Source organism: Thunnus thynnus, chromosome 15 (assembly GCF_963924715.1).
Source record: "Thunnus thynnus chromosome 15, fThuThy2.1, whole genome shotgun sequence".
Taxonomy (NCBI): domain Eukaryota; kingdom Metazoa; phylum Chordata; class Actinopteri; order Scombriformes; family Scombridae; genus Thunnus; species Thunnus thynnus.
In genome coordinates this window covers 2,575,801-2,598,005 of record NC_089531.1, presented here as the reverse complement: position 1 = coordinate 2,598,005, position 22,205 = coordinate 2,575,801, and the positions used below count along the sequence as shown (strand labels likewise).

Here is a 22,205-nt window from a genome sequence, read left to right as displayed (position 1 = left end):
TCCGCTGTTACGTCTATCAGCAGGTCTCAACGAGGGGAGTCACATCCACCTGCTACATGACATGATACATTGATGTTATCATAGATGCTGAGCTTAACTTTCACTGTCATATCAATAATGTCACAACATCAGATTTCTATCACCTCAAAAAATATCTCAAAAATCAGAGGCTTTCTGTCAAATTCAGACACTGAAGAACTAGTACATGCATTTGTCACAAGCAGACTTGACTATTGCAATACTATTTTTTCTGGACTCTCGAAAAACTGTTAAGCGCCTGCAGCTTATACAGAATGATGCTGCACGTATTTTAGACAAGACTAAGAAAAGTGCACATATCACACCTGTTCTTAATTCCTTGCACTGGCTTCCAGTAAATGCTAGAATTGATTTTAAAGTCCTCCTACTCGTCTACAAGGCACTGAATGGCACTGCTCCAAATTATATTAAGGAATTTCTTTTGCCATATGAACCAACAAGAAGCCTCACATCATCAGCCAGTGGTCTCCTTGTTGTCCTCCATGTGAGTGCTCTAAAGCAGGAGAAGCTGCATTCAGCTATTATGCTCCATACAGATGGACTGACTTTCCAAGTGATATTAGAGATGCCCCAACACTTAGTTCCTTTAAAAGTAGACTTAAAACATTTCTGTTTACTGTTGTGCTTAACTAGGTTGAGCAACTCTCTGCTCCTGTTTTAACTGAATTATTATGTACTTTAATTACCTATGCGTCCATGTATACAATCATATGTTTGCTTGCTTTTATGTATGATGATATGTATGCTTGTATTTTATGTATTTATAATTGTATTGCTCTTGCCCTTGTGAAGCTCATTGTGTTGCTTTCTGTATGAAATTTGCTCTATAAGAAAATGTGACATGACTTGAAAGAGCAGATATTCAGTGAAAACACCGAACATGTGGAAGCAGCTGCAGACTGATCAAAGCTCTCGTGGTGTCTACAGTTTGTGAATCGCAGCTACATGAAGATTATTGTTTGAAAAGTTGCACATAAGTTACATTATGATCCTCTGAGCTCCAACAGATGAACGACAAACATTTGGTAGTGCACATACAGACACTCAGACACAGAGGTATAAATCAGCATCAATACAGCATTACACCAGTCAATCCCACAATCTGCCTACAAGCTTCCTGTCTCTGCTCCTCCATCCCCATGCTGAAACACAGAACAATATAGTACAGAGCAGGACAGAGAGGACACATGTGAGGGACACCATGTAGAACAGACTCACTGTTTCTGTTAAAATGTTCTCCTTTCATCCTTTACTTTGACATGCTTTAAAAACTACCATAATTTACGAGTAAAATGGTGACAAAAAATGATAAAATCCCTGTGAATATACCCAGAGACAAACTCAGTATCTGTAGATTCATTGAACACAGTAACATGTGACAGAAGTTTATTATTGTAATAATATGTTTGTACACAGATGATTTGATGAAAGTTTCTTTATTGTTCATACATACAAAAATGATCAGCATTACTGCAAGCATTAAAAAAGTATCACTTGAGAATGTGATGATTATGTTAATTAATCATTCAATACTCACACACACATAAACAAAAACAACAGACATACCACATATATACATATATATACACATATACAAACATACATATATGTACATACATGTCAAGCACTATATGTGATTGTGGTTCAAAAACATTCACTTATACAGCAATTTAAATTAAACACATCATTTTATAGAAGGAACTAAATAAAAAAGAGATAATGTTAATTTATGATAACATAGAATAATAATTGTTCTGTATCCCAAGTTTTTGATATTGTCAAGATCTCCCATTTATTTATGTCTGAGCTTTTTGCTCTGCCTTTAATAATAATATATTATTATTTAATAATGATCTTTTCCTGCAAATATTAATGTTTTAAATGTAATATGAAGGAACTCAAAACCAGCTGTTTTGGAGAATCAAATATATAAAGCTTGCCAAGCAGCACAATAATATTCAATAACATGTTTTTATCATCTTGATAACCCCAAATAATATTGAGAGGGGATAAAGGTAAAAGGATTGCTTGTTCAGATAACCAATTTGCCACCTGCTGCCAAAAGGATGAAACCACTGGACAATACCAAAATAAACACATAATATCCTCCTCCTCATCACCACAAAATCTACAGATATTATCCTCAGTCATTCTCCATATCTTAAACATTTTTCTTGTTGGTAACATCTTATAATTTTTTTTAACTGAAAGACCCATAAATAAGTAGAGCAAGATGACGAGTAAATACATCTAAAAATGTTTAACCAAGGAAGAGGAGTATCAAACACATCATTCCAATATGTTTGAAAATAATATGGATGAGAAGTTATATTCTCAAAGGACATAAAGAAATGATACATATCTTAAATAAATGTGTATTCAATAGAATACACATTTAAGAAATCAAATGCATTTAATGAAGAAACACCTCCATATATCTGTAAAACTCTGGATTTGAGGCCTTTCACATCAGTTGCACATTCTGCACTTGAGAAAAACAAAATATCAACCATGTTTAAAAAAAACTGAAAACAATTCTGTGAAATTAGCTTCAAAATTCTTCCTTTACACATTTCACATCAGTCTTTCTAACTGCTTAATGAAATTCTCTCCCTCAGATTGTCACTCCTTTATGTTATGGATGATGTAAATGTTGAGTTCTCCCAGCAGTGAGGAGGAAACAGCATGATATGTTGAGGACAGCTACAGTTCACTGACTCTGTGTGTTTGCATATCTGTCCTGCCTCTCTGCTCCCAGCCGTTAAGAGGCCAGTGTTGATCAGTGACTGTCCAGACCTTTCAGAGCCACTGACACGCCGGCAGCACAATGATGATGTCACTGACTCTACTGCTGGCCACCCTGGGGCTCCTTGTTCAGGGTGAGACTCTCTTGTGAAAACTTTGCTTCAGGATGCAACCAGGTTCACCACAATGATGTTCTGCTGTGATGGAGAAACACTGAAACAAGCAGCATTTACCTTCTTCCATCTATTCTCCATGTCAAAGAAATGATACTCTTCTGTTTTCATGTTGATCATCTTTCTCCAAGCTGGATTTGTCTCAATCACCCTTCTCCTCTTTTTCATGTTTTCCAGGTTCATCAGGACAAGTCACTGTGACTCAGTCTCCTGAATCTCAGTCTGTTGTTCCAGGACAGACTGTCTCCATCAGATGTAAAACCAGTTCAAATGCTTATAGCTCCCTCAACTGGTACCTTCAGAAACCTGGAGAAACTCCTAAACTCCTGATTTATTATGGTGCAACTGGTGAGCCTGGAGTTTCAGATCGTTTTAGTGGAAGTGGATCTGGGACTGACTTCACTCTGATCATCAGTGGAGTTCAGGCTGAAGATTCAGGAGTTTATTACTGTCAGAGTTATCACTATATCAACAGTCAGCTTGTGTTCACACAGTGAAAAAACGTCGTACAAAAACCTCCCTCAGTCAGACTGAACAGAAACTGAACTGACTGCTGCAGCTGGAAGCTACTGCAGAGACTGATACAGTTCACTGAACACATACACACACACACACACACACACACACACACACACACACACACACACACACACACACACACACATTTCATTAAATGGATTAAACAACTCGCACATTGTAGCTTTTAAGATAAATGAAAATATGTAAAAACCTTTTAAGTAAAACGGTTTCTGGACAATGATTGTCTTTGTGGAAATCAACAAAGTTCTTCATCACAGCTTCTCATCATTCATTCTTAGCCTGTTACGGTTTGATCCAATGTCTTTAAATGATAATGAACCCATTTCTTGACCTGACTGGTAAGAAATGTCTTGGTCATGACCTTTGACCTCAGCCTCCTACTGGATCACATCTATCTCAAATATGTCCCCTTAAGAGAAATTATGAAGACACAAATCAGCATCAGAAACTTTCATAATCACAGCTCCCACCACCAAAAAATATAAATCACACTAAATATTATCTTACAGTAAGAAACTAATTACAGTTAGTGGATCAGAGATATGAAAACATTTTTATTTTTAATGTACATTGTTGAAATTAATTTCAAATTAACTTAATAATAGTTAACTATTAAATGCAAAATGTAAAAGTAAATTTGGTAATCATTTTAAAATTATATTTATTTTTCTTTTATCTTGTCTTCATTTCAAGTTGTTCACATTTTAGTTTGACAATAATGTGTAAAGACCAGTTCATTGAAGGTGGTCTGAGTTAAACTAAATGACCAAAGTGTTAAAATTAAAACAGAAGATCATTCATATAAGTCAAGGCAAAGGTTATTTAAACACACAAAAACACATTTATGTATTACATGGAAAATTATATGTAATATTTGCAGAGAAACATATGTCCAACATCCAGTCTGGTTCCTCCACCAAAAACCTCTCACTGTAGAGAGACATGGCTCTCTGACATCAACTGAGTGTCATTATATTTTCTATATTTTACTGTTAAGTGAATTTGATTTTCATTTCTGTAGAAGTATATTGAAATAAATATGAAACATTGTAAAATAACTTTCTTTCAGTGAGAAGAAGCTGAAACCATAAAAACATTCTGTACAATAACCTCATAATTTGATTGATCCATATCCATTTTAAATTTAATTGACGTGACGTATTTTGTGATAATACATTTAGATGGAAGAAATTACATCCTAAAAAAAGCCCAAACCACATCAAAATGAATATAAACACATCCATACCAATATTCTGAAAGTTGATTGATCCATTGATCAAACAGCATCATCAGAGTAATCCATGTCTCCTGTAGTAGTACACAGCTGGGCAGATGTGAAAGACACCATGTAGAACAGACTCAATACTTCTGTTAAAATGTTCTCCTTTCATCCTTTACTTTGACAGGCTTCATCAATCATTCAATCATCATTTATGTGTAAAATGGTAACAAAAAAATGATAAAATCCCTGTGAATATACCCAGAGACAAACTCAGTGTCTGTAGATTCATTGAACACAGTAACATGTGACAGCAGTCATTCTTCAAATTATATGTTGCCTTGGACACATATGATTAGATGACTATGTTTTAAATAATTTAACATAAAGAGAATATCAGCATTATTGCAAGCAAAGAAAAATATCACTTGAGAATGTGATGATTCTATTAGTCAGTCAGAGCATTTCCATAGAGAGCCACTTTGCATCAGCAGCACCATGCTCCAGTGCTCTGGGAGAGTTTATAGTCCTGAGAGTTGAACACTGGATGACTGACAGCTGTCCTTCATCACAACAGAAGCCACAGAAATCCTCCTCATCAAAAACATGACTTTGATCTCCGTCCTCATCTGGACTCTCCTCTGCTGCTGCTTCACAGGTAAAGTCCAGAGAATCAAACTCCTCTCCTCTATCAACATCTGTCCCTCTGAAATGAAGCTGACAAAACCATCAAAACCAGGACGCTGCTTTATGTTTTTTCTCTGTATCCTCAGAGTCCAGAGGCCAGGTCACAGTGACTCAGCCTGCAGCAGTGAGATCTGCTCTGGGAGGATCCACAACCATCAGCTGTAGGACCAGTCAGAATGTTTATGGTGGGAACTACTTAGCCTGGTACCAACAGAAAGATGGAGAAACTCCTAAACTTCTCATTTACGGTGCTACCACTCCAGAATCAGGAATTCCAGATCGTTTTTCAGGCAGTGGATCAAACTCTGACTTCACTCTGACCATCAGTGGAGTTCAGGCTGAAGATGCAACAGTTTATTACTGTCAGAGTTTCCATGTTATCAACAGTCAGTATGTGTTCACACAGTGAAAAAGCGTCGTACAAAAACCTCCTTCAGTCAGAGTGAACAGTAACTGAACTGACTGCTGCAGCTGGAAGCTACTGCAGAGACTGATACAGTTCACTGAACACACACACACACACACACACACACACACACACACACACACACACAGACACTAGTAGGTCTTTAACAAGTATATACAGATCGTTTACTATCTTCCATCATAAATGTAAATATATATCAATATAAATATAATTACAAATGTTTATTAGACATGGAGGACTTGTTTCTCTTCTCCTCTTTAGATTTTTTTGGACTCCTGGTTTCTTCGTTTAGGAAATGCATCAGCATCTCCAACACGTTCTCACTCCCAACTCGTCACATACGGAAGCTTGGGTTAGGGTTAGTTGGGAGTGAGAACGGGCTGGCATCTCAGGCATCATTTCATTCACACCATTAAAAAGATCAGCTTGTATGCTGATGACATCCGACCAAACATCACAAAATCCTAATTTTTCCTTCTTTCAGTTACTAATCAGATCAGAAGTTATAAGAAGTATTCTAACTATTCTTACTCCTATTTTTAAATTTGCATTAGATCTTTTTTTTCTTGTTTTATTTTACACAAACATAAAACACATATTCAATACTCACACACACAAACAAAAACATAACTTACATCACAAACACAAACAAAAACAACAGACATATCACATATATACATATATATACACATATACAAACATACATATATGTACAAACATGTCAAGCACTATATATGGTTGTGGTTCAAAAACATTCACTTATACAGCAATTTAAATTAAACACATCATTTTATAGAAGGAACTAAATAAAAAAGAGATAATGTTAATTTATGATAACATAGAATAATCATAGTTCTGTATCCCAAGTTTTTGATATTGTCAAGATCTCCCATTTATTTATGTCTGAGCTTTTTGCTCTGCCTTTAATAATAAAATATGATTATTTAATAATGATATTTTCCTGCAAATATTGATGTTTTAAATGTAATATGAAGGAACTCAAAACCAGCTTTTTTTAGAGAATCAAATATATAAAGCTTGCCAAGCAGCACAATAATATTCAATAACATGTTTTTATCATCTTGATAACCCCAAATAATATTGAGAGGGGATGAAGGTGAAAGGATTGCTTGTTCAGATAACCAATTTGCCACCTGCTGCCAAAAGGATGAAACCATTGGACAATACCAAAATAAACACAAAATATCCTCCTCCTCATCACCACAAAATCTATAGATATTATCCTCAGTTATTCTCCATTTCTTAAACATTTTGCTTGTTGGTAACATCTTATAAAACGTTTTTAACTGAAAGGCCCATAAATAAGTAGAGCAAGATGACGAGTAAATACATCTAAAAATGTTTAACCAAGGAAGAGGAGTATCAAACACATCATTCCAATATGTTTGAAAATAATATGGATGAGAAGTTATATTCTCAAAGAACACAAAGAAATGATACACATCTTAAATAAATGTGTATTCAATAGAATACACATTTAATGAAGAAACACCTCCATATATCTGTAAAACTCTGGATTTGAGGCCTTTCACATCACTAGTTGCACATTCTGCACTTGAGAAAAACAAAATATCAACCATGTTTAAAAAAAACTGAAAACAATTCTGTGAATTTAGCCTCAAAATTCTTCCTTTACACATTTCACATCAGTCTTTCTAACTGCTTAATGAAATTCTCTCCCTCAGATTGTCACTCCTTTATGTTATGGATGATGTAAATGTTGAGTTCTCCCAGCAGTGAGGAGGAAACAGCATGATATGTTGAGGACAGCTACAGTTGACTGACTCTGTGTGTTTGCATATCTGTCCTGCCTCTCTGCTCCCAGCCGTTAAGAGGCCAGTGTTGATCAGTGGCTGTCCAGACCTTTCAGAGCCACTGACACGCCGGCAGCACAATGATGATGTCACTGACTCTACTGCTGGCCACCCTGGGGCTCCTTGTTCAGGGTGAGACTCTCTTGTGAAAACTTTGCTTCAGGATGCAACCAGGTTCATCACAATGATGTTCTGCTGTGATGGAGAAACACTGAAACAAGCAGCATTTACCTTCTTCCATCTATTCTCCATGTTAAAGAAATGATACTCTTCTGTTTTCATGTTGATCATCTTTCTCCAAGCTGGATTTGTCTCAGTAACCCTTCTCCTCTTTTTCATGTTTTCCAGGTTCATCAGGACAAAAAATCCTGATTTTATTATTATTATTATTTATTTAATCTCTTACCATTTTTCATAGATACTCAAACACACAACTTTTTAGAGATAAATTACAAAATGTTATCATGATAAAATTTACTATCATTTGTGTTGTAAAATTACTAATCATGTCATGTGACATATATTTGTCATTTTGCATGTTTTTATTCCAGCAGCAAGTATTTATAATACAAACCAAAAAACATTTAATTGATTATGTAATTAATTGATACTTGAATTCTTTCCCTTTTTCATCTCTTTCATTTGTCTTTGTGTTTCAGCTCTTCAGTAGAAGCAGTTTGTAAAAATGTCCAGGGTTAAAATGTCAGATCACGCTCATTTTATATCTCTTTATGCTGATGATATTTTGCTTTTTATTCCAGAATTAGAATATATTTCTGAGGGTTTTGTGATTTTGTTTAAAAGATTATGTATATGCTTTTAATACATCTGAAAAAATAAAAATATTAGACTCTTTGCACTGACACACTTCAGTAACATAAGATGATTGGAGGATCTTTTATTAAAATTACTCAATTACTAATTATTACTGACAAATCTGAAGTGACTCCAGCAAAGCATTTTCTACAATTATTATCACTTTACTGTAAACTATGAAAAGAAATTATGGACTTACTACCACTATGACTGTGTAGCATTAATCACATAATATCTAAGAGTGTTGTTTGAGTGTAAATACTTTCCTAATATACAGTATATGAATCAATACATTATGTGATCTTACATTTTCCTTCTGAAGTCTTCATAGAGCAGTTGAAACATTTATAACTCAGTTTTTATCAGGATTTAATATCATTATTGTTACCATTAAGAGAAAATGATTAAGACACATTTTTAAAAATAAAGATGAAAACTTGAAAAGTGATTTGATGAACAGATCTTTATTGTCTGGAAATACTGAAATTATATTGAAACATTACAACAAGCAAGTAAATATTGTTACTGAAACATGTGAAATAAAAGACAGAGATAGTTGCAGAGATCAGAGTGAGAGCAGTAGCAGAGTAAAAGCAGTAGCAGTGAGTCAGGTCAGGACTGGGAACACTGGTCTCTCCTCAGTGTCTCTGAGACTGGAGTCTGGGAGCCCTGGGTGGCCTCACAGGTCACAGAGCCCACCTTCCTCCACTGGTCTGCAGGGAGCCTCAGGGTGCTGCTCCAGCTGTAGCGGCCGTCCTTCTGCAGCACCCCGGGGCTCCTGCTCTGCTCCAAGCTGCTGCTGCTGCTGCCGTCCACCTTCCAGGCCAGACTCCAGTCTGAGGGGTAGCCCTTGTTGGCCAGACACATGAGCGTGGCCTCCCCCTGCTGCAGCTCCTCGCTGGAGGGGGGCAGCACTGTCAGGGTGGGGGTGACTCGACCCACTGGAGGAGGAGACAGAGAAACAACATGAAGAAAGTTCATTGAAAGGGAAAATAAACTCCACCCTGTTGGTTGCAGCAGAGGAGGCTGCTGGTTCTGTTGGTCTTCCTCAGACTGGATAAAACTGGTCTTCAGTGTTTCACTTCCCTCTCTGAGCTCAGTAACCATGGCAACAGACAGGCATCACTGATGAACCATGGCAACAGACAGGTTTCAGTACTAACGATAAAAAGCTCTGAGCAAACAACTCTTCAACTACTTTAATTTACTCAAAAACTTAAACATCAATGTTAAAGAAGTAAATATTATGCATTACAGAAAGGCAGAAATACTTTTATTTGAGCATCCATATTTTTAAATTGAAGCCAAAATGTTAAAGAGACAGTTTGTGTTTAATCTCCTCATTTACACAGGCATCACTACTGGACTATGAAAAGAGACAGACTTCACTAATGACAAATATTTTAAACACTGAAATACTTTTTCCAACTTACAAAATTAATCCTATTAATACAACATGAGGTTAAATCAGCTACAGTGATATTATGGTATTCACTGGTTATAATGAGGATGTGTCATGAAATTCATTGTTCTGAGAGGAAGATTGAGTTAAACACATGAAATGTTTCTAGATAAAACACTCACTAAATAAATGTCTGGTAGATTTCTTCAGATGAAATTATATAATCACTACGTTAAATTAATCAAGAATATTTTCTGTCATTCAGACTCTGAAAACTGAATTATATTGTCTTCAAATAAGCAGCTGTACACTTTAATAATTAATCAATACTTTTATAAATTGATTGATCCATTGATTAAACAGCATCATCAGAGTAATCCAAGTCCCTGTTGGAGTCAGTCAGAGCATTTCCATAGAGAGCCACTTTGCATCAGCAGCACCATGCTCCAGTGCTCTGGGAGAGTTTATAGTCCTGAGAGTTGAACACTGGATGATTGACAGCTGTCCTTCATCACAACAGAAGCCACAGAAATCCTCCTCATCAAAAACATGACTTTGATCTCAGTCCTCATCTGGACTCTCCTCTGCTTCACTCAGGGTGAGGAAAATCATTTTTCTGTCATGTGAAAATCATTTGGAGTGTAGCTGAGTTTCACCATCTCATGTCCAGTGTTTCTTCTCTCTCCTCAGGGTCTGTTGGACAAAATGTTGTCTTGACTCAACCAGCAGCCAAATCACTGCAGCTTGGTCAAACTGTCTCTATTGACTGTAAAGCCAATAGACAAGTTGAACACTGGTCTGGTTCAAAATACCTTCTGTCCTGGTACCATCAGAAAACTGGAGAAACTCCTAAACTTCTGATCTACTTCACATCAGACAGAGTTACAGGAATCTCCTCCAGATTCAGTGGAAGTGGAGCAGGGAATGGAGTTGACTTCACTCTGACCATCAGTGGAGTTCAGGCTGAAGATTCAGGAGTTTATTACTGTCAGAGTCGTCACTATATCAACAGTCAGTATGTGTTCACACAGTGAAAAAGCGTTGTACAAAAACCTCCCTCAGTCAGACTGAACAGAAACTGAACTGACTGCTGCAGCTGGAAGCTACTGCAGAGACTGATACAGTTCACTGAACACACACACACACACACACACACACACACAATCACACTGAGGACATTAATTGAAATAATGCATTCTTCTGCCCCTTAACCTCAACTTAACCATTGCAACCAACAGCCTAACCCTAACTCTTTCACTACACTGAAAAAAACTGTTCTTTTAAGATCCATATTTCCATTTGAGGACATAAACTGTGGTTCTTTCAGCAAAGGACACTTTTAATAACAGACAAATAACAATACCTTGTCAGTACTTCACTCCTGTTATTTATCATCCCTGCATCACTCATCTGTGGACATTACCCAGACTGACAAATCTACAAATCTAAGCTCAGGCAGTTCACATTCATACCACAATCAATGAGATGATGATTTATACTGTAGCAACAGAGGCAGGAACTAGATGTCAACAAAGTCAAATACAGAGAATGTATGTTTATTTTCTATTTTGGCAACAGCCAGAAAAATATATATTCTTAGTTTTATCAAACCTTACATCACTTTCACTAAAACCAGCCTCAGTGTAATTGCAAATCATTCAAATGTCAATCAATTAAACTATTTCAGTGTAGAAAATTATATCATCTGCATAAATGCAAAACTTTGGGGTTTTTTTCATCATTCACAGTAACACACTGAGATATGAGAAAGATGCTTTTAAATCAACTGGCTGCACAGAAAACAATGAAACATTTTTTATTTTTATTTTTATTTTTGAGCACTATCGCATGTTTACAGTCTTCACAGAACTAGATAAGAAAGTAGTTACTACAGAAGAAGGAATTGTGTGGTCAGACCTTACATATACTGTTTATCATGTAGCAGCAGGTTTGCACTGTGACTTTCTGTGAGACCAAACTGAGGTCAGAGCAACACTGACGTGAATGAAGTCTGTCAGTGAATTAACCAGTGATTCCATCATGTTTGTATCTAAAGAATGTTGTGATATAAAACAATATATGATGATATCAGTGTGATCAGCAGCTTTAAAATGTGCAGATGAAGAAACCTGAGGGACAGTAATTGTAATAAGAGAGGTGTTTTAAAGGCAGGCTCTCTGGTTATGAAGTCAAGAAACTCATTAAAACCGTTATGTATTTGTAAAACACAGCTGGTTTATACAGAAACTCACTAAAGCAAAACCCCACAAATTTCCAAACTTAATAATTATGTTTCATATATGATGTTAAATTTGTGGTAAAATGAAACTGACAGCCTTTACCGTTCTGGATAAGATAGTAGACATTTGTAGACGTGAATTAACTGATAGAAATCAGCATAAACATGAACACTGACGCATTTTGTTAAAACCTCAGTCAGAGCATTTCCATAGAGAGCCACTTTGCATCAGCAGCACCATGCTCCAGTGCTCTGGGAGAGTTTATAGTCCTGACAGTTGAACACTGGATGACTGACAGCTGTCCTTCATCACAACAGAAGCCACAGAAATCCTCCTCATCAAAAACATGACTTTGATCTCCGTCCTCATCTGGACTCTACTCTGCTGCTGCTTCACAGGTAAAGTCCAGAGAATCAAACTCCTCTCCTCTATCAACATCCGTCCCTCTAAAATGAAGCCGACAAAACCATCAAAACCATCAAAACCATGACGCTGCTTTATGTTTTTGTCTCTGTATCCTCAGAGTCCAGAGGCCAGGTCACAGTGACTCAGCCTGCAGCAGTGGCATCTGCTCTGGGAGGATCCACAACCATCAGCTGTAAGACCAGTCATGGGGTTGATGGTGTTTGTGGCAGTTCCCCTTCCTACCCCTGTCTATTCTGGTACCAAAAAAGAGATAGCGAAGTTCCTAAACTTCTCATTTACGGTGCTACCTATCGAGCATCAGGGATTCCAGATCGTTTTACAGGCAGTGGATCAAACTCTGACTTCACTCTGACCATCAGTGGAGTTCAGGCTGAAGATGCAGCAGTTTATTACTGTCAGTGTATCAAAACTCTACAAAGCCAGTTGTTCACACAGTGAAAAAGCGTCGTACAAAAACCTCCCTCAGTCAGACTGAACAGAAACTGAAGTGACTGCTGCAGCTGGAAGCTACTGCAGAGACTGATACAGTTCACTGAACACACACACACACACACACACACACACACACACACACACACACACACACAGATGATTTATGATGTTCATAGTGTCTCCATCAGTTTTCCTCCTGAAGGTCAAACAGTCCACCTCCCACCTCAACAACCTCTTACTGAGTCAAACAAATATTTAGTCATTCAAGATTCATCTTGACTCCAAAATGTAAAATCTATCAAACAGAGACATTCTGTTCTTTCATGCTGCCCCATCATCACCTCAGCTGTTAAATCCTCTTCATCACATTATGTTATGACACATCTCACACTCATCATCTCTCTGTGTATAAAAAAGTTGGATGAACTTCATAACTGACAAGATAGAATAATCATCTCATGATGTTCACTCATAAAAGTCAACTGTAAAAGCCTCCAAACTACCTCACGTCTTCTCTCATTTCAATCTAGTAAACTAAAGTACATAGTAAACTTGGCAGAATTTGCTCCAGATACTCTTCATCTGTTAAAATTAAATGAAGTGCAAACTGCCCCGAGCTAGATTCTTTCATTCCCCTTGAAGATTTTTAAACTTCAACTATTTACAGTATGTGCAACGTAAAAATCTGATGTATCAGCTACAAATTAATTACAGTGTATTCAACCCAATACAAAAATCACTAAAAGAAAATAATGTGATTATAGTTCATTCATTTAAATACAATGTAGACATTTGACCAGTGAATTTTCCCAGCAGTGCATGTGAAGTCAGATCATATAATGACTACCTGCTGGGGTTGGGCCCAAATACAAATACGTTATTCAGCAAAGCACAAATATTGTTTTTTTTTGTTTTTTTGTTTTTTTTACGAATATTTGTTCCATACAAATATTTTAAACAGTATTTGTTTTTGAGAAGAAAAAAAAACATTTCAAATACCAGCGTGCAGGTCGGTTACATCACTGTCTCAGTGTCTCTCCTCTGCTCCGTTGTTACGTCTATCAGCAGGTCTCAACGAGGGGAGTCACATCCACCTGCTACATGACGCACATTTCCTAATTTGGACATCACTCCTGGAGTTGGGGGTGTTCCCCAGAGATAAAGCTGAGCTACTGACACACGCAAAGTGCTTTCAAGGGACTCTCCATAACCTGTTGTTCCCCTTCTCTTTTCAAAAATGTTAGGTTGTAAAAAATAGGCAATAAATGAAAAGTGGAAAGCAAGAATCGCCTTTGAAGTACTCTCCTATACGTTACACGCTGTGCTGTCGGGAAGAAAAAAAAAATAATGGGTGTATAAATAGGTAGAGGTCTGTCTGCAATGAGGTGATGAGTAAAGTTTTAGCTCAGTAGTCAGCGCAGTCGTCTATGATCTGGGAGACTGCAGTTCGAGACCCGGTGTGGGGACCTCCTTCGTAGGGTAGTTTATTCATGAACACTTACATTAAAAGTGTCATAAAAACAAAAACAGGACTTTCCACTTTTATTAGATTACAAATACAAATAATTTTGCTGCCTCAACAAATATAGATACAAATACAAATACTGGACTCTCTGCACATCCCTACTACCTGCACTGATACCTTCAGAAATCTGTAGGAGATCCTAAACTCCTGATTTATGGAGCTACAAGCCTTACAGCTGGAGCTTCAGATCATTTTAGTGGGAGTGGGATTGATGTTAAATGCAGGTAGCTGCTTAAAAATATTTCAATCAAGAGAGACTTCAATTTTTTAAGTGACAATGATTTTATTGAACATGCATAATGTGAAAAGTCTTTGGTGATTAGACCCCATTGTGATGTCATTTATAAAGGGGAAGTTAAGGCGTGAGTAGAATAGGATATCCCCTCGATGGAGTCTAGACACTGGTGGTGGTGATGAATATGGGAATATTGGGATCTGGATGATGAGAAGAGGAGCTGCTTCTGGTGATCTTGTGTGCTGACGTGATGAAGTGGAGGTGAACAGGGTGGAGGAAGGTCACAGCGATTCACACTGAAATGTCAGCTGACAACGACAGAGAGAAGATCAGATTTAAAGTTTGGCAGCTAAGACATGATAGTCTGATAGAAATACTGGCAGAATCTGATTTGTTAACTGAGAGTAACGTCCATGAACAACTGATACGAGAGCATGAGAAGCAGTGGGAGAGAGAGAGAGAGGAATGAGAATGAATGAATGAGTAGTAGATAGTCTTCCTGCTTGAACTTATGCTAAGCTCCATTCTTTAAAGTTAAAATATCTGTAAAATGTGCAATTTAACTGTATATTATATATAATTTTTAGTGTAATGAGTGACAGTTTTCTTTGCTCCTTTTTATTGCCTGTATTGTATTTGATGCTGTAAAAATGTTTTTGTGCTTCCTTCATGACTTTGATCTGATTAATTAAGAAAAACTATTTCACATAAAAGATCATTTGCTGTTAGGATTTGATTGTTGAGGATGACAAATGACAACATCTTTAATTTTTTAATCTACATGAGGATGATGTAAATGTTGAGTTCTCCCAGCAGTGAGGAGCAAACAGCATGATATGTTGAGGACAGCTACAGTTCACTGACTCTATGTGTTTGCATATCTGTCCTGCCTCTCTGCTCCCAGCCGTTAAGAGGCCAGTGTTGATCAGTGGCTGTCCAGACCTTTCAGAGCCACTGACACGCCACCAGCAGCACAATGATGATGTCACTGACTCTACTGCTGGCCACCCTGGGGCTCCTTGTTCAGGGTGAGACTCTCTTGTGAAAACTTTGCTTCAGGATGCAACCAGGTTCACCACAATGATGCTCTGCTGTGATGGAGAAACACTGAAACAAGCAGCATTTACCTTCTTCCATCTATTCTCCATGTTAAAGAAATGATACTCTTCTGTTTTCATGTTGATCATCTTTCTCCAAGCTGGATTTGTCTCAATAACCCTTCTCTTCTTTTTCATGTTTTCCAGGTTCATCAGGAGAATACATCCTGACTCAGTCTCCTGGATCTCAGTCTGTTGTTCCAGGACAGACTGTCTCCATCAGATGTAAAACCAGTTCAAGTGTTAGTAGCTGGCTCAGCTGGTACCTTCAGAAATCTGGAGAAGCTCCTAAACTCCTGATTTATTCAGCTACAAACCTTCAGCCTGGAGTTTCAGATCGTTTTAGTGGAAGTGGATCTGGGACTGACTACACTCTGACCATCAGTGGAGTTCAGGCTGAAGATTCAGGAGTTTATTACTGTCAGCAGGGTCAAAGCTTCCCGTTCACACAGTGAAACAACGTCGTACAAAAACCTCCCTCAGCTGAAGAGGAACTGATCTGACTCAACAGCTGCACTGAAACTAAAACAACAGAGGTTTTAATCTTTTAATTTGAACATTTTAACACTAAATATTCTGTATTTAACAAGAAAAGATTTATTTTAATACTTTCATTAATACAGAATATAAAACATTTGGCTGAACATCAAATCTAACCTCTGTTGAAGTATGATTTCAATTATTTAATAAGTTTAATCTACTGATTACAACACATGAACACTAAAACTATTATTATTTATTTATTTGATCTCTTACTATTTTTCATAGATACTCAAACACACAACTTTTTAGAAATAAATTACAAAATGTTATCATGATAAAATTTACTATCATTTGTGTTGTAAATTACTAATCATGTCATGTGACATATATTTGTCATTTTGCATGTTTTTATTCCAGCAAGTATTTATAATATAAACCAAAAAACATTTAATTGATTATGAAATTAATTAATATTTGAATTCTTTCCCTTTTTCATCTCTTTCATTTGTCTTTGTGTTTCAACTCTTCAGCAGAAGCAGTTTGTAAAAATGTCAAGGGTTAAAATGTCAGACCACACTCATTTTATATCTCTTTATGCTGATGATATTTTGCTTTTTATTTCAGAATTAGAACATATTTCTGAGGCTTTTGTGATTTTGTTTAAAAGATTATATGCTTTTAATACATCTGAAAAAATAAAAATATTAGACTCTTTGCACTGACACACTTCAGTAACATAAGATGATTGGAGGATTTTTCATTAAAAATACTCAATTACTAATTATAACAGACAAATCTGAAGTGACTCCAGCAAAGCATTTTCTACAATTATTATGACTTTACTGTTAACTATGAAAACAAATTATGGACTTACTACCACCATGACTGTGTAGCATTAATCACATAATATCTAAGAGTGTTGTTTGAGTGTAAATACTTTCCTAATATACAGTATATGAATCAATACATTATGTGATCTTACATTTTCCTTCTGAAGTCTTCATAGAGCAGTTGAAACATTTATAACTCAGTTTTATCAGGATTTACCATCATTATTGTTACCGTTAAGAGAAAATAATTAAAACACTTTTATAATAATAAAGATGAAAACAAGTGATTTGATGAACAGATCTTTATTGTCTGGAAATACTGAAATTATATTGAAACATTATAACAAGCAAGTAAATATTGTTACTGAAACATGTGAAATAAAAGAGAGAGATAGTTGCAGAGATCAGAGTGAGAGCAGAAGCAGAGTAAAAGCAGTAGCAGTGAGTCAGGTCAGGACTGGGAACACTGGTCTCTCCTCAGTGTCTCTGAGACTGGAGTCTGGGAGCCCTGGGTGGCCTCACAGGTCACAGAGACCACCTTCCTCCACTGGTCTGCCGGGAGCCTCAGGGTGCTGCTCCAGCTGTAGCGGCCATCCTTCTGCAGCACCCCGGGGCTCCTGCTCTGCTCCAAGCTGCTGCTGCTGCTGCCGTCCACCTTCCAGGCCAGACTCCAGTCTGAGGGGAAGCCATCGTTGGCCAGACACATGAGCGTGGCCTTCCCCTGCTGCAGCTCCTCGCTGGAGGGGGGCAGCACTGTCAGGGTGGGACGGACATCACCTAGGAGACACCAATCAGATTAGAGGACAGGGACCACACATCTGTCAATCGAACACCAGACACTTGGACACCTTTACTGTGTGAGAGTGGATTTTCCCCTTTAAGGAGTTTCTGTCAGATGTTTTTTCTGCTCCACCAGTCACTCACTCACACATTGTTTCACTTCCCTTTAAGAAACGTCTCATGCAGATCAGCACAGAAAGAGTCCTCATATGACTCTTTACTGCATTTTATTTTACACTATTTACTGAAAATAACGATATAAAGTTTGTAAATATATCTTAGACATCCTTGATTTAATTTTAGAATTTATACCAACAACTTTACTGACAAAACTATCAAAAGAGCAACAGTTAATCAGATTCAGTGTTAAAGGACATTATGAGGAAAAACTAACAGACAGCCATAATATACACAACATGTTGAGACATATTAAAGAAACAAATATCTTTAAGAACAAAGAAATATTTCAAATTGAAGTTAAAAGACAATTTCTGTCATTTTAAATGATGAGAGATGTGCAGCATTTTTTTTTTATCATCACCCACACTGTTCAGAACAAATTTAACTCAACATTTGCTCAAATTGGAGATTAAAGATTAAAATTTAAAAACATGTTTAAAAGTAGGATTGTTGTTCTTTAATCTTTCTGCTGTTCACATTTAACAAACTAATTGGAAAATGTAAAGAAAAGTTCAGTAAAGCTGCTTTGAGTTCAACTTCAAGGTTAAAGAGGAGAAATGAACAATAAAATTGAGACTTTAAAGTGTTTTAGATCAGCTCAGTGGAAACTTATATCTACTACAAATGTTCAGACACAGAAATTATAAACTTAACTGATGATTCGATATTTAATATTTGAGCAGAAACTTACTTCCAACATCCAGTCTGGTTCCTCCACCAAAAGTCAACCACAGTGATACAAACTGACTGAGTCGTCGTACAAAAACCTCTCACTGTAGAGAGACACGGCTCTCTGACTTTGAACACAACAAACTCTACAGAAAGTTCCTGTTTTATTTCATATGATTTTTGTTTAAAAAGTCCCCAATGTTTCACAGTTAATCATGTAATAAATAATAATAATTGTAAACTTTATTCATATAACACTTTTCTTAACAATGTAACAAAGTGCCTTACAAAAGAAAATAAAACAAAACATGGCAGATAAAAATAAGGTAAGTAGACAGAAGCACAGAAGTAACAATAGAGATGCACAATAATACTAATAATAAAACAATAAAATGCTCAAAAGTTAAAAAAAACAAAACAAAAACAATAAAGAGTAAGATCAATTAATAGGTGTAAAAACAGTAAATGAAATATCAGACATTTCCAAAAGCTTTCACAAAGAAAGAAATTTTAGATTAGTTTTAAAAGAAACTAGAGACTTAGTGTGTCTGATTTCAGTAGGCAAGGAGTTCCAGACTGTGGGGGCTCTAAAAGTAAAAGCCCGATCACTCTTTGTCACAAACTGTGACCTGGGAGTGACCAACAGGGCTCCATCTGCAGATCTGAAGGGTCGAGGGGGCACATACCAGGTCAATAAAGCAGATATGTAACAAGGAGCAAGGCTGTTTAATGCCTTAAAGGTGAGTAATAAAATTTTAAAATCAATGCAAAAGCTAACTGGGAGCCAGTATAGGGAGGCAAGCACAGGAGTAATGTGCTCATACCTTTTAGTCCCAGTAATGAGACAAGCAGCAGCATTTTGGACCAACTTGAGATGGAGGAAGGAGCCCTGGCTGATACCTGAATAAAGTGCGTTGCAGTAATCAAGCCGAGAGTAGATAAAAGCATGTATAATTATTTGAAGATCGGCAAGAGATAAAAATTACCTAATTTTAGAGAAACACAGCTTGACAATATTTTTTTGACTTGCTTATCATAACAGAGGTTGGCATCAAATATTACCCCCAGATTCCTAGCAGACTGTGTAATGTTGTTTGACAAATCTCCAAGGTTTGCACCAAAAGAGCTGATAGAATTTGGGAGACCAAACAGCATGACCTCAGACTTGTCATCATTAAATTTAAGAAAATTTTGGGACATCCAGGATTTAATGTCAGAAAGGCAAGATTTGAGTAGGCTGTTTGGATCTGAGGGTTTTAATGGTAAGTATAACTGTATGTCATCAGCATAAAAGTGATAAAGCACATCATGATTCCGAATAAGTTGGCCAAGGGGCAGCATGTATAAGGAAAACAGAAGGGAGCCAAGAACTGAGCCTTGAGGGACCCCACAATTAAACTGAGCTGTTGTGGAGGTGGAGATACCCAGAGCGACAGAAAAAGTTTGATTGAGAACGTATGTTCGTAATTAACTAAGAGCCGGGCCCGTGATGCCAACCCAAGTCTCCAGGCGATTTAGGAGGATACTGTATTTGACAGTGTTAAATGTGGCACTTAAATCTAAAAGCACTAAAATCGAGCAGTCACCTCTGTCTGCAGCTGGAAGTAGGTCATTAGTGACCTGATTTTAAATGAATTTCTCCAGAACCTTGGATAAAAAAGACAGTTTGGAGATAGGCTGTTGTAGTTGCTTAAGGACAGAAGGTCCAAATTGGGTTTTTTAAGTAGAGGGTGGACAATAGCATGCTTAAAACTATCAGGAAAAGAACCGGAGGTCAGGGAATTATTAAAAATGTGCAGAATAACAGGAGTAACAGTGGGAAATATAACTCTGACAATGTAATGGGTTGGAACTGGGTAAAAGTGTCAGGAGTATCATGTTGTATGGAGAGAATGCAGGGGGCAGGCTGGATTTGGGACCTTATAATCTCCACCTTGCTAATAAAATGAGCAAGAAATTTGTCAGAGAGCTCAACATCCGGTTGAGTCTTGTGTCCTTGTTTTAAATGGTGCAATTTGATCTAGGATGGATAGACTCTGATCGTTAAAAGAATTTAAAAGAGCATTAGGATTAAGAGAAGATAAAAACAAATGAAAAGATAAAGAATTAAAAGCATCACAGAATTTAACAGTGGAACCAGCATTAAGAATGCGAGAGCTAATTGTAGGGTTGGGACTAGTAGTGCAGATCAGGAGTGGAACTTTAAAGACGACAAACGAAGATACTCAAAAGAGAGACCAGAAGAGAGAACTAAATCCAAGGTATGGCCCTTAGAATGTGTAGGCTCATTAACAGATTGAGTGAGGTTAAAAGAACGGAGTAACAAGATGGCATTTAAGACCTGACTTATAAAACACAGCAAGACCACCTCCTCCTCCAAATATATTAAAATAAGCAAATACAGTTGGCGTGGCGTCGTTCAGAGGAACAGTGTCCCCCTGCGACAGCCATGTCTCGCTGGTCATAAATAAAGTCCAGTAATTAAAGACAATAAAATCACTAATGATAAAAGATTTGTTACTAATGGATCTTATATTTAGGAAGCCTAAGTTTTTTTTAGGAGAGAGCAGTGGGAGTATTTGCATATTTATTGTTAAATTTGTCTGAGAATAAAATTGATCCTGTTAGCATTAAATTAAACCAGACAGAAGACGTTCTGAAAAAAAAAATCAGTCTGCAGTCATCAAACCAAATCCACATAAAAATGATCACTGACACATAGGTAATCAATAATCATATCAATAATTGATTGATCCATAGATTAAACAGCATAATCAGAGTAATCCAAGTCCCTGTTGGAGTCAGTCAGAGCATTTCCATAGAGAGCCACTTTGCATCAGCAGCACCATGCTCCAGTGCTCTGGGAGAGTTTATAGTCCTGAGAGTTGAACACTGGATGACTGACAGCTGTCCTTCATCCCAACAGAAGCCACAGAAATCCTCCTCATCAAAAACATGACTTTGATCTCCGTCCTCATCTGGACTCTCCTCAGCTGCTGCTTCACAGGTAAAGTCCAGAGAATCAAACTCCTCTCCTCTATCAACATCCGTCCCTCTGAAATGAAGCCGACAAAACCATCAAAACCATGACGCTGCTTTATGTTTTTGTCTCTGTATCCTCAGAGTCCAGAGGCCAGGTCACAGTGACTCAGCCTGCAGCAGTGACATCTGCTCTGGGAGGCTCTGTCTCTATTACCTGTGAACATAGTCAGCGGGTAACTGTTTACAGAAACAAAACCAAAGATGGTTTATCCTGGTACCAATGGAGAGGTGTAGAGACTCCTAAATTGCTCATTTACTTGGCTGACCAGCGAGCATCAGGGACTCCAGAACGTTTTTCAGGCAGTGGATCAAAAATCGACTTCACTCTGACCATCAGTGGAGTTCAGGCTGAAGATGCAGCAGTTTATTACTGTTTTGGTGAA

The 22,205-nt window shown here is 37.1% G+C and overlaps 4 gene segments (V, D, J or C); 2 read left to right on the top strand and 2 right to left on the bottom strand.

Annotated features, from left to right (window-relative positions):
• Positions 1–2,866: 2,866 nt before the first annotated feature.
• On the top strand, positions 2,867–5,812 carry LOC137198553 (Ig kappa chain V-V region MOPC 21-like). The segment is given in 3 exon segments: positions 2,867–2,918; positions 3,135–3,439; positions 5,492–5,812. Coding segments are annotated over 3 exon segments (678 nt in total).
• A 3,126-nt stretch (positions 5,813–8,938) lies between these two features.
• LOC137198552 (Ig kappa-b4 chain C region-like) lies at positions 8,939–9,588 on the bottom strand. The segment is given in 1 exon segment: positions 8,939–9,588. A coding segment is annotated over 1 exon segment (495 nt).
• Positions 9,589–15,706: 6,118 nt separating this feature from the next.
• LOC137198170 (immunoglobulin kappa variable 1D-12-like) lies at positions 15,707–16,470 on the top strand. The segment is given in 2 exon segments: positions 15,707–15,769; positions 15,986–16,470. Coding segments are annotated over 2 exon segments (360 nt in total).
• Positions 16,471–17,539: 1,069 nt separating this feature from the next.
• Positions 17,540–20,090, bottom strand: LOC137198551 (Ig kappa-b4 chain C region-like). The segment is given in 3 exon segments: positions 17,540–17,928; positions 18,803–18,858; positions 20,086–20,090. Coding segments are annotated over 3 exon segments (387 nt in total).
• Positions 20,091–22,205: the final 2,115 nt, after the last annotated feature.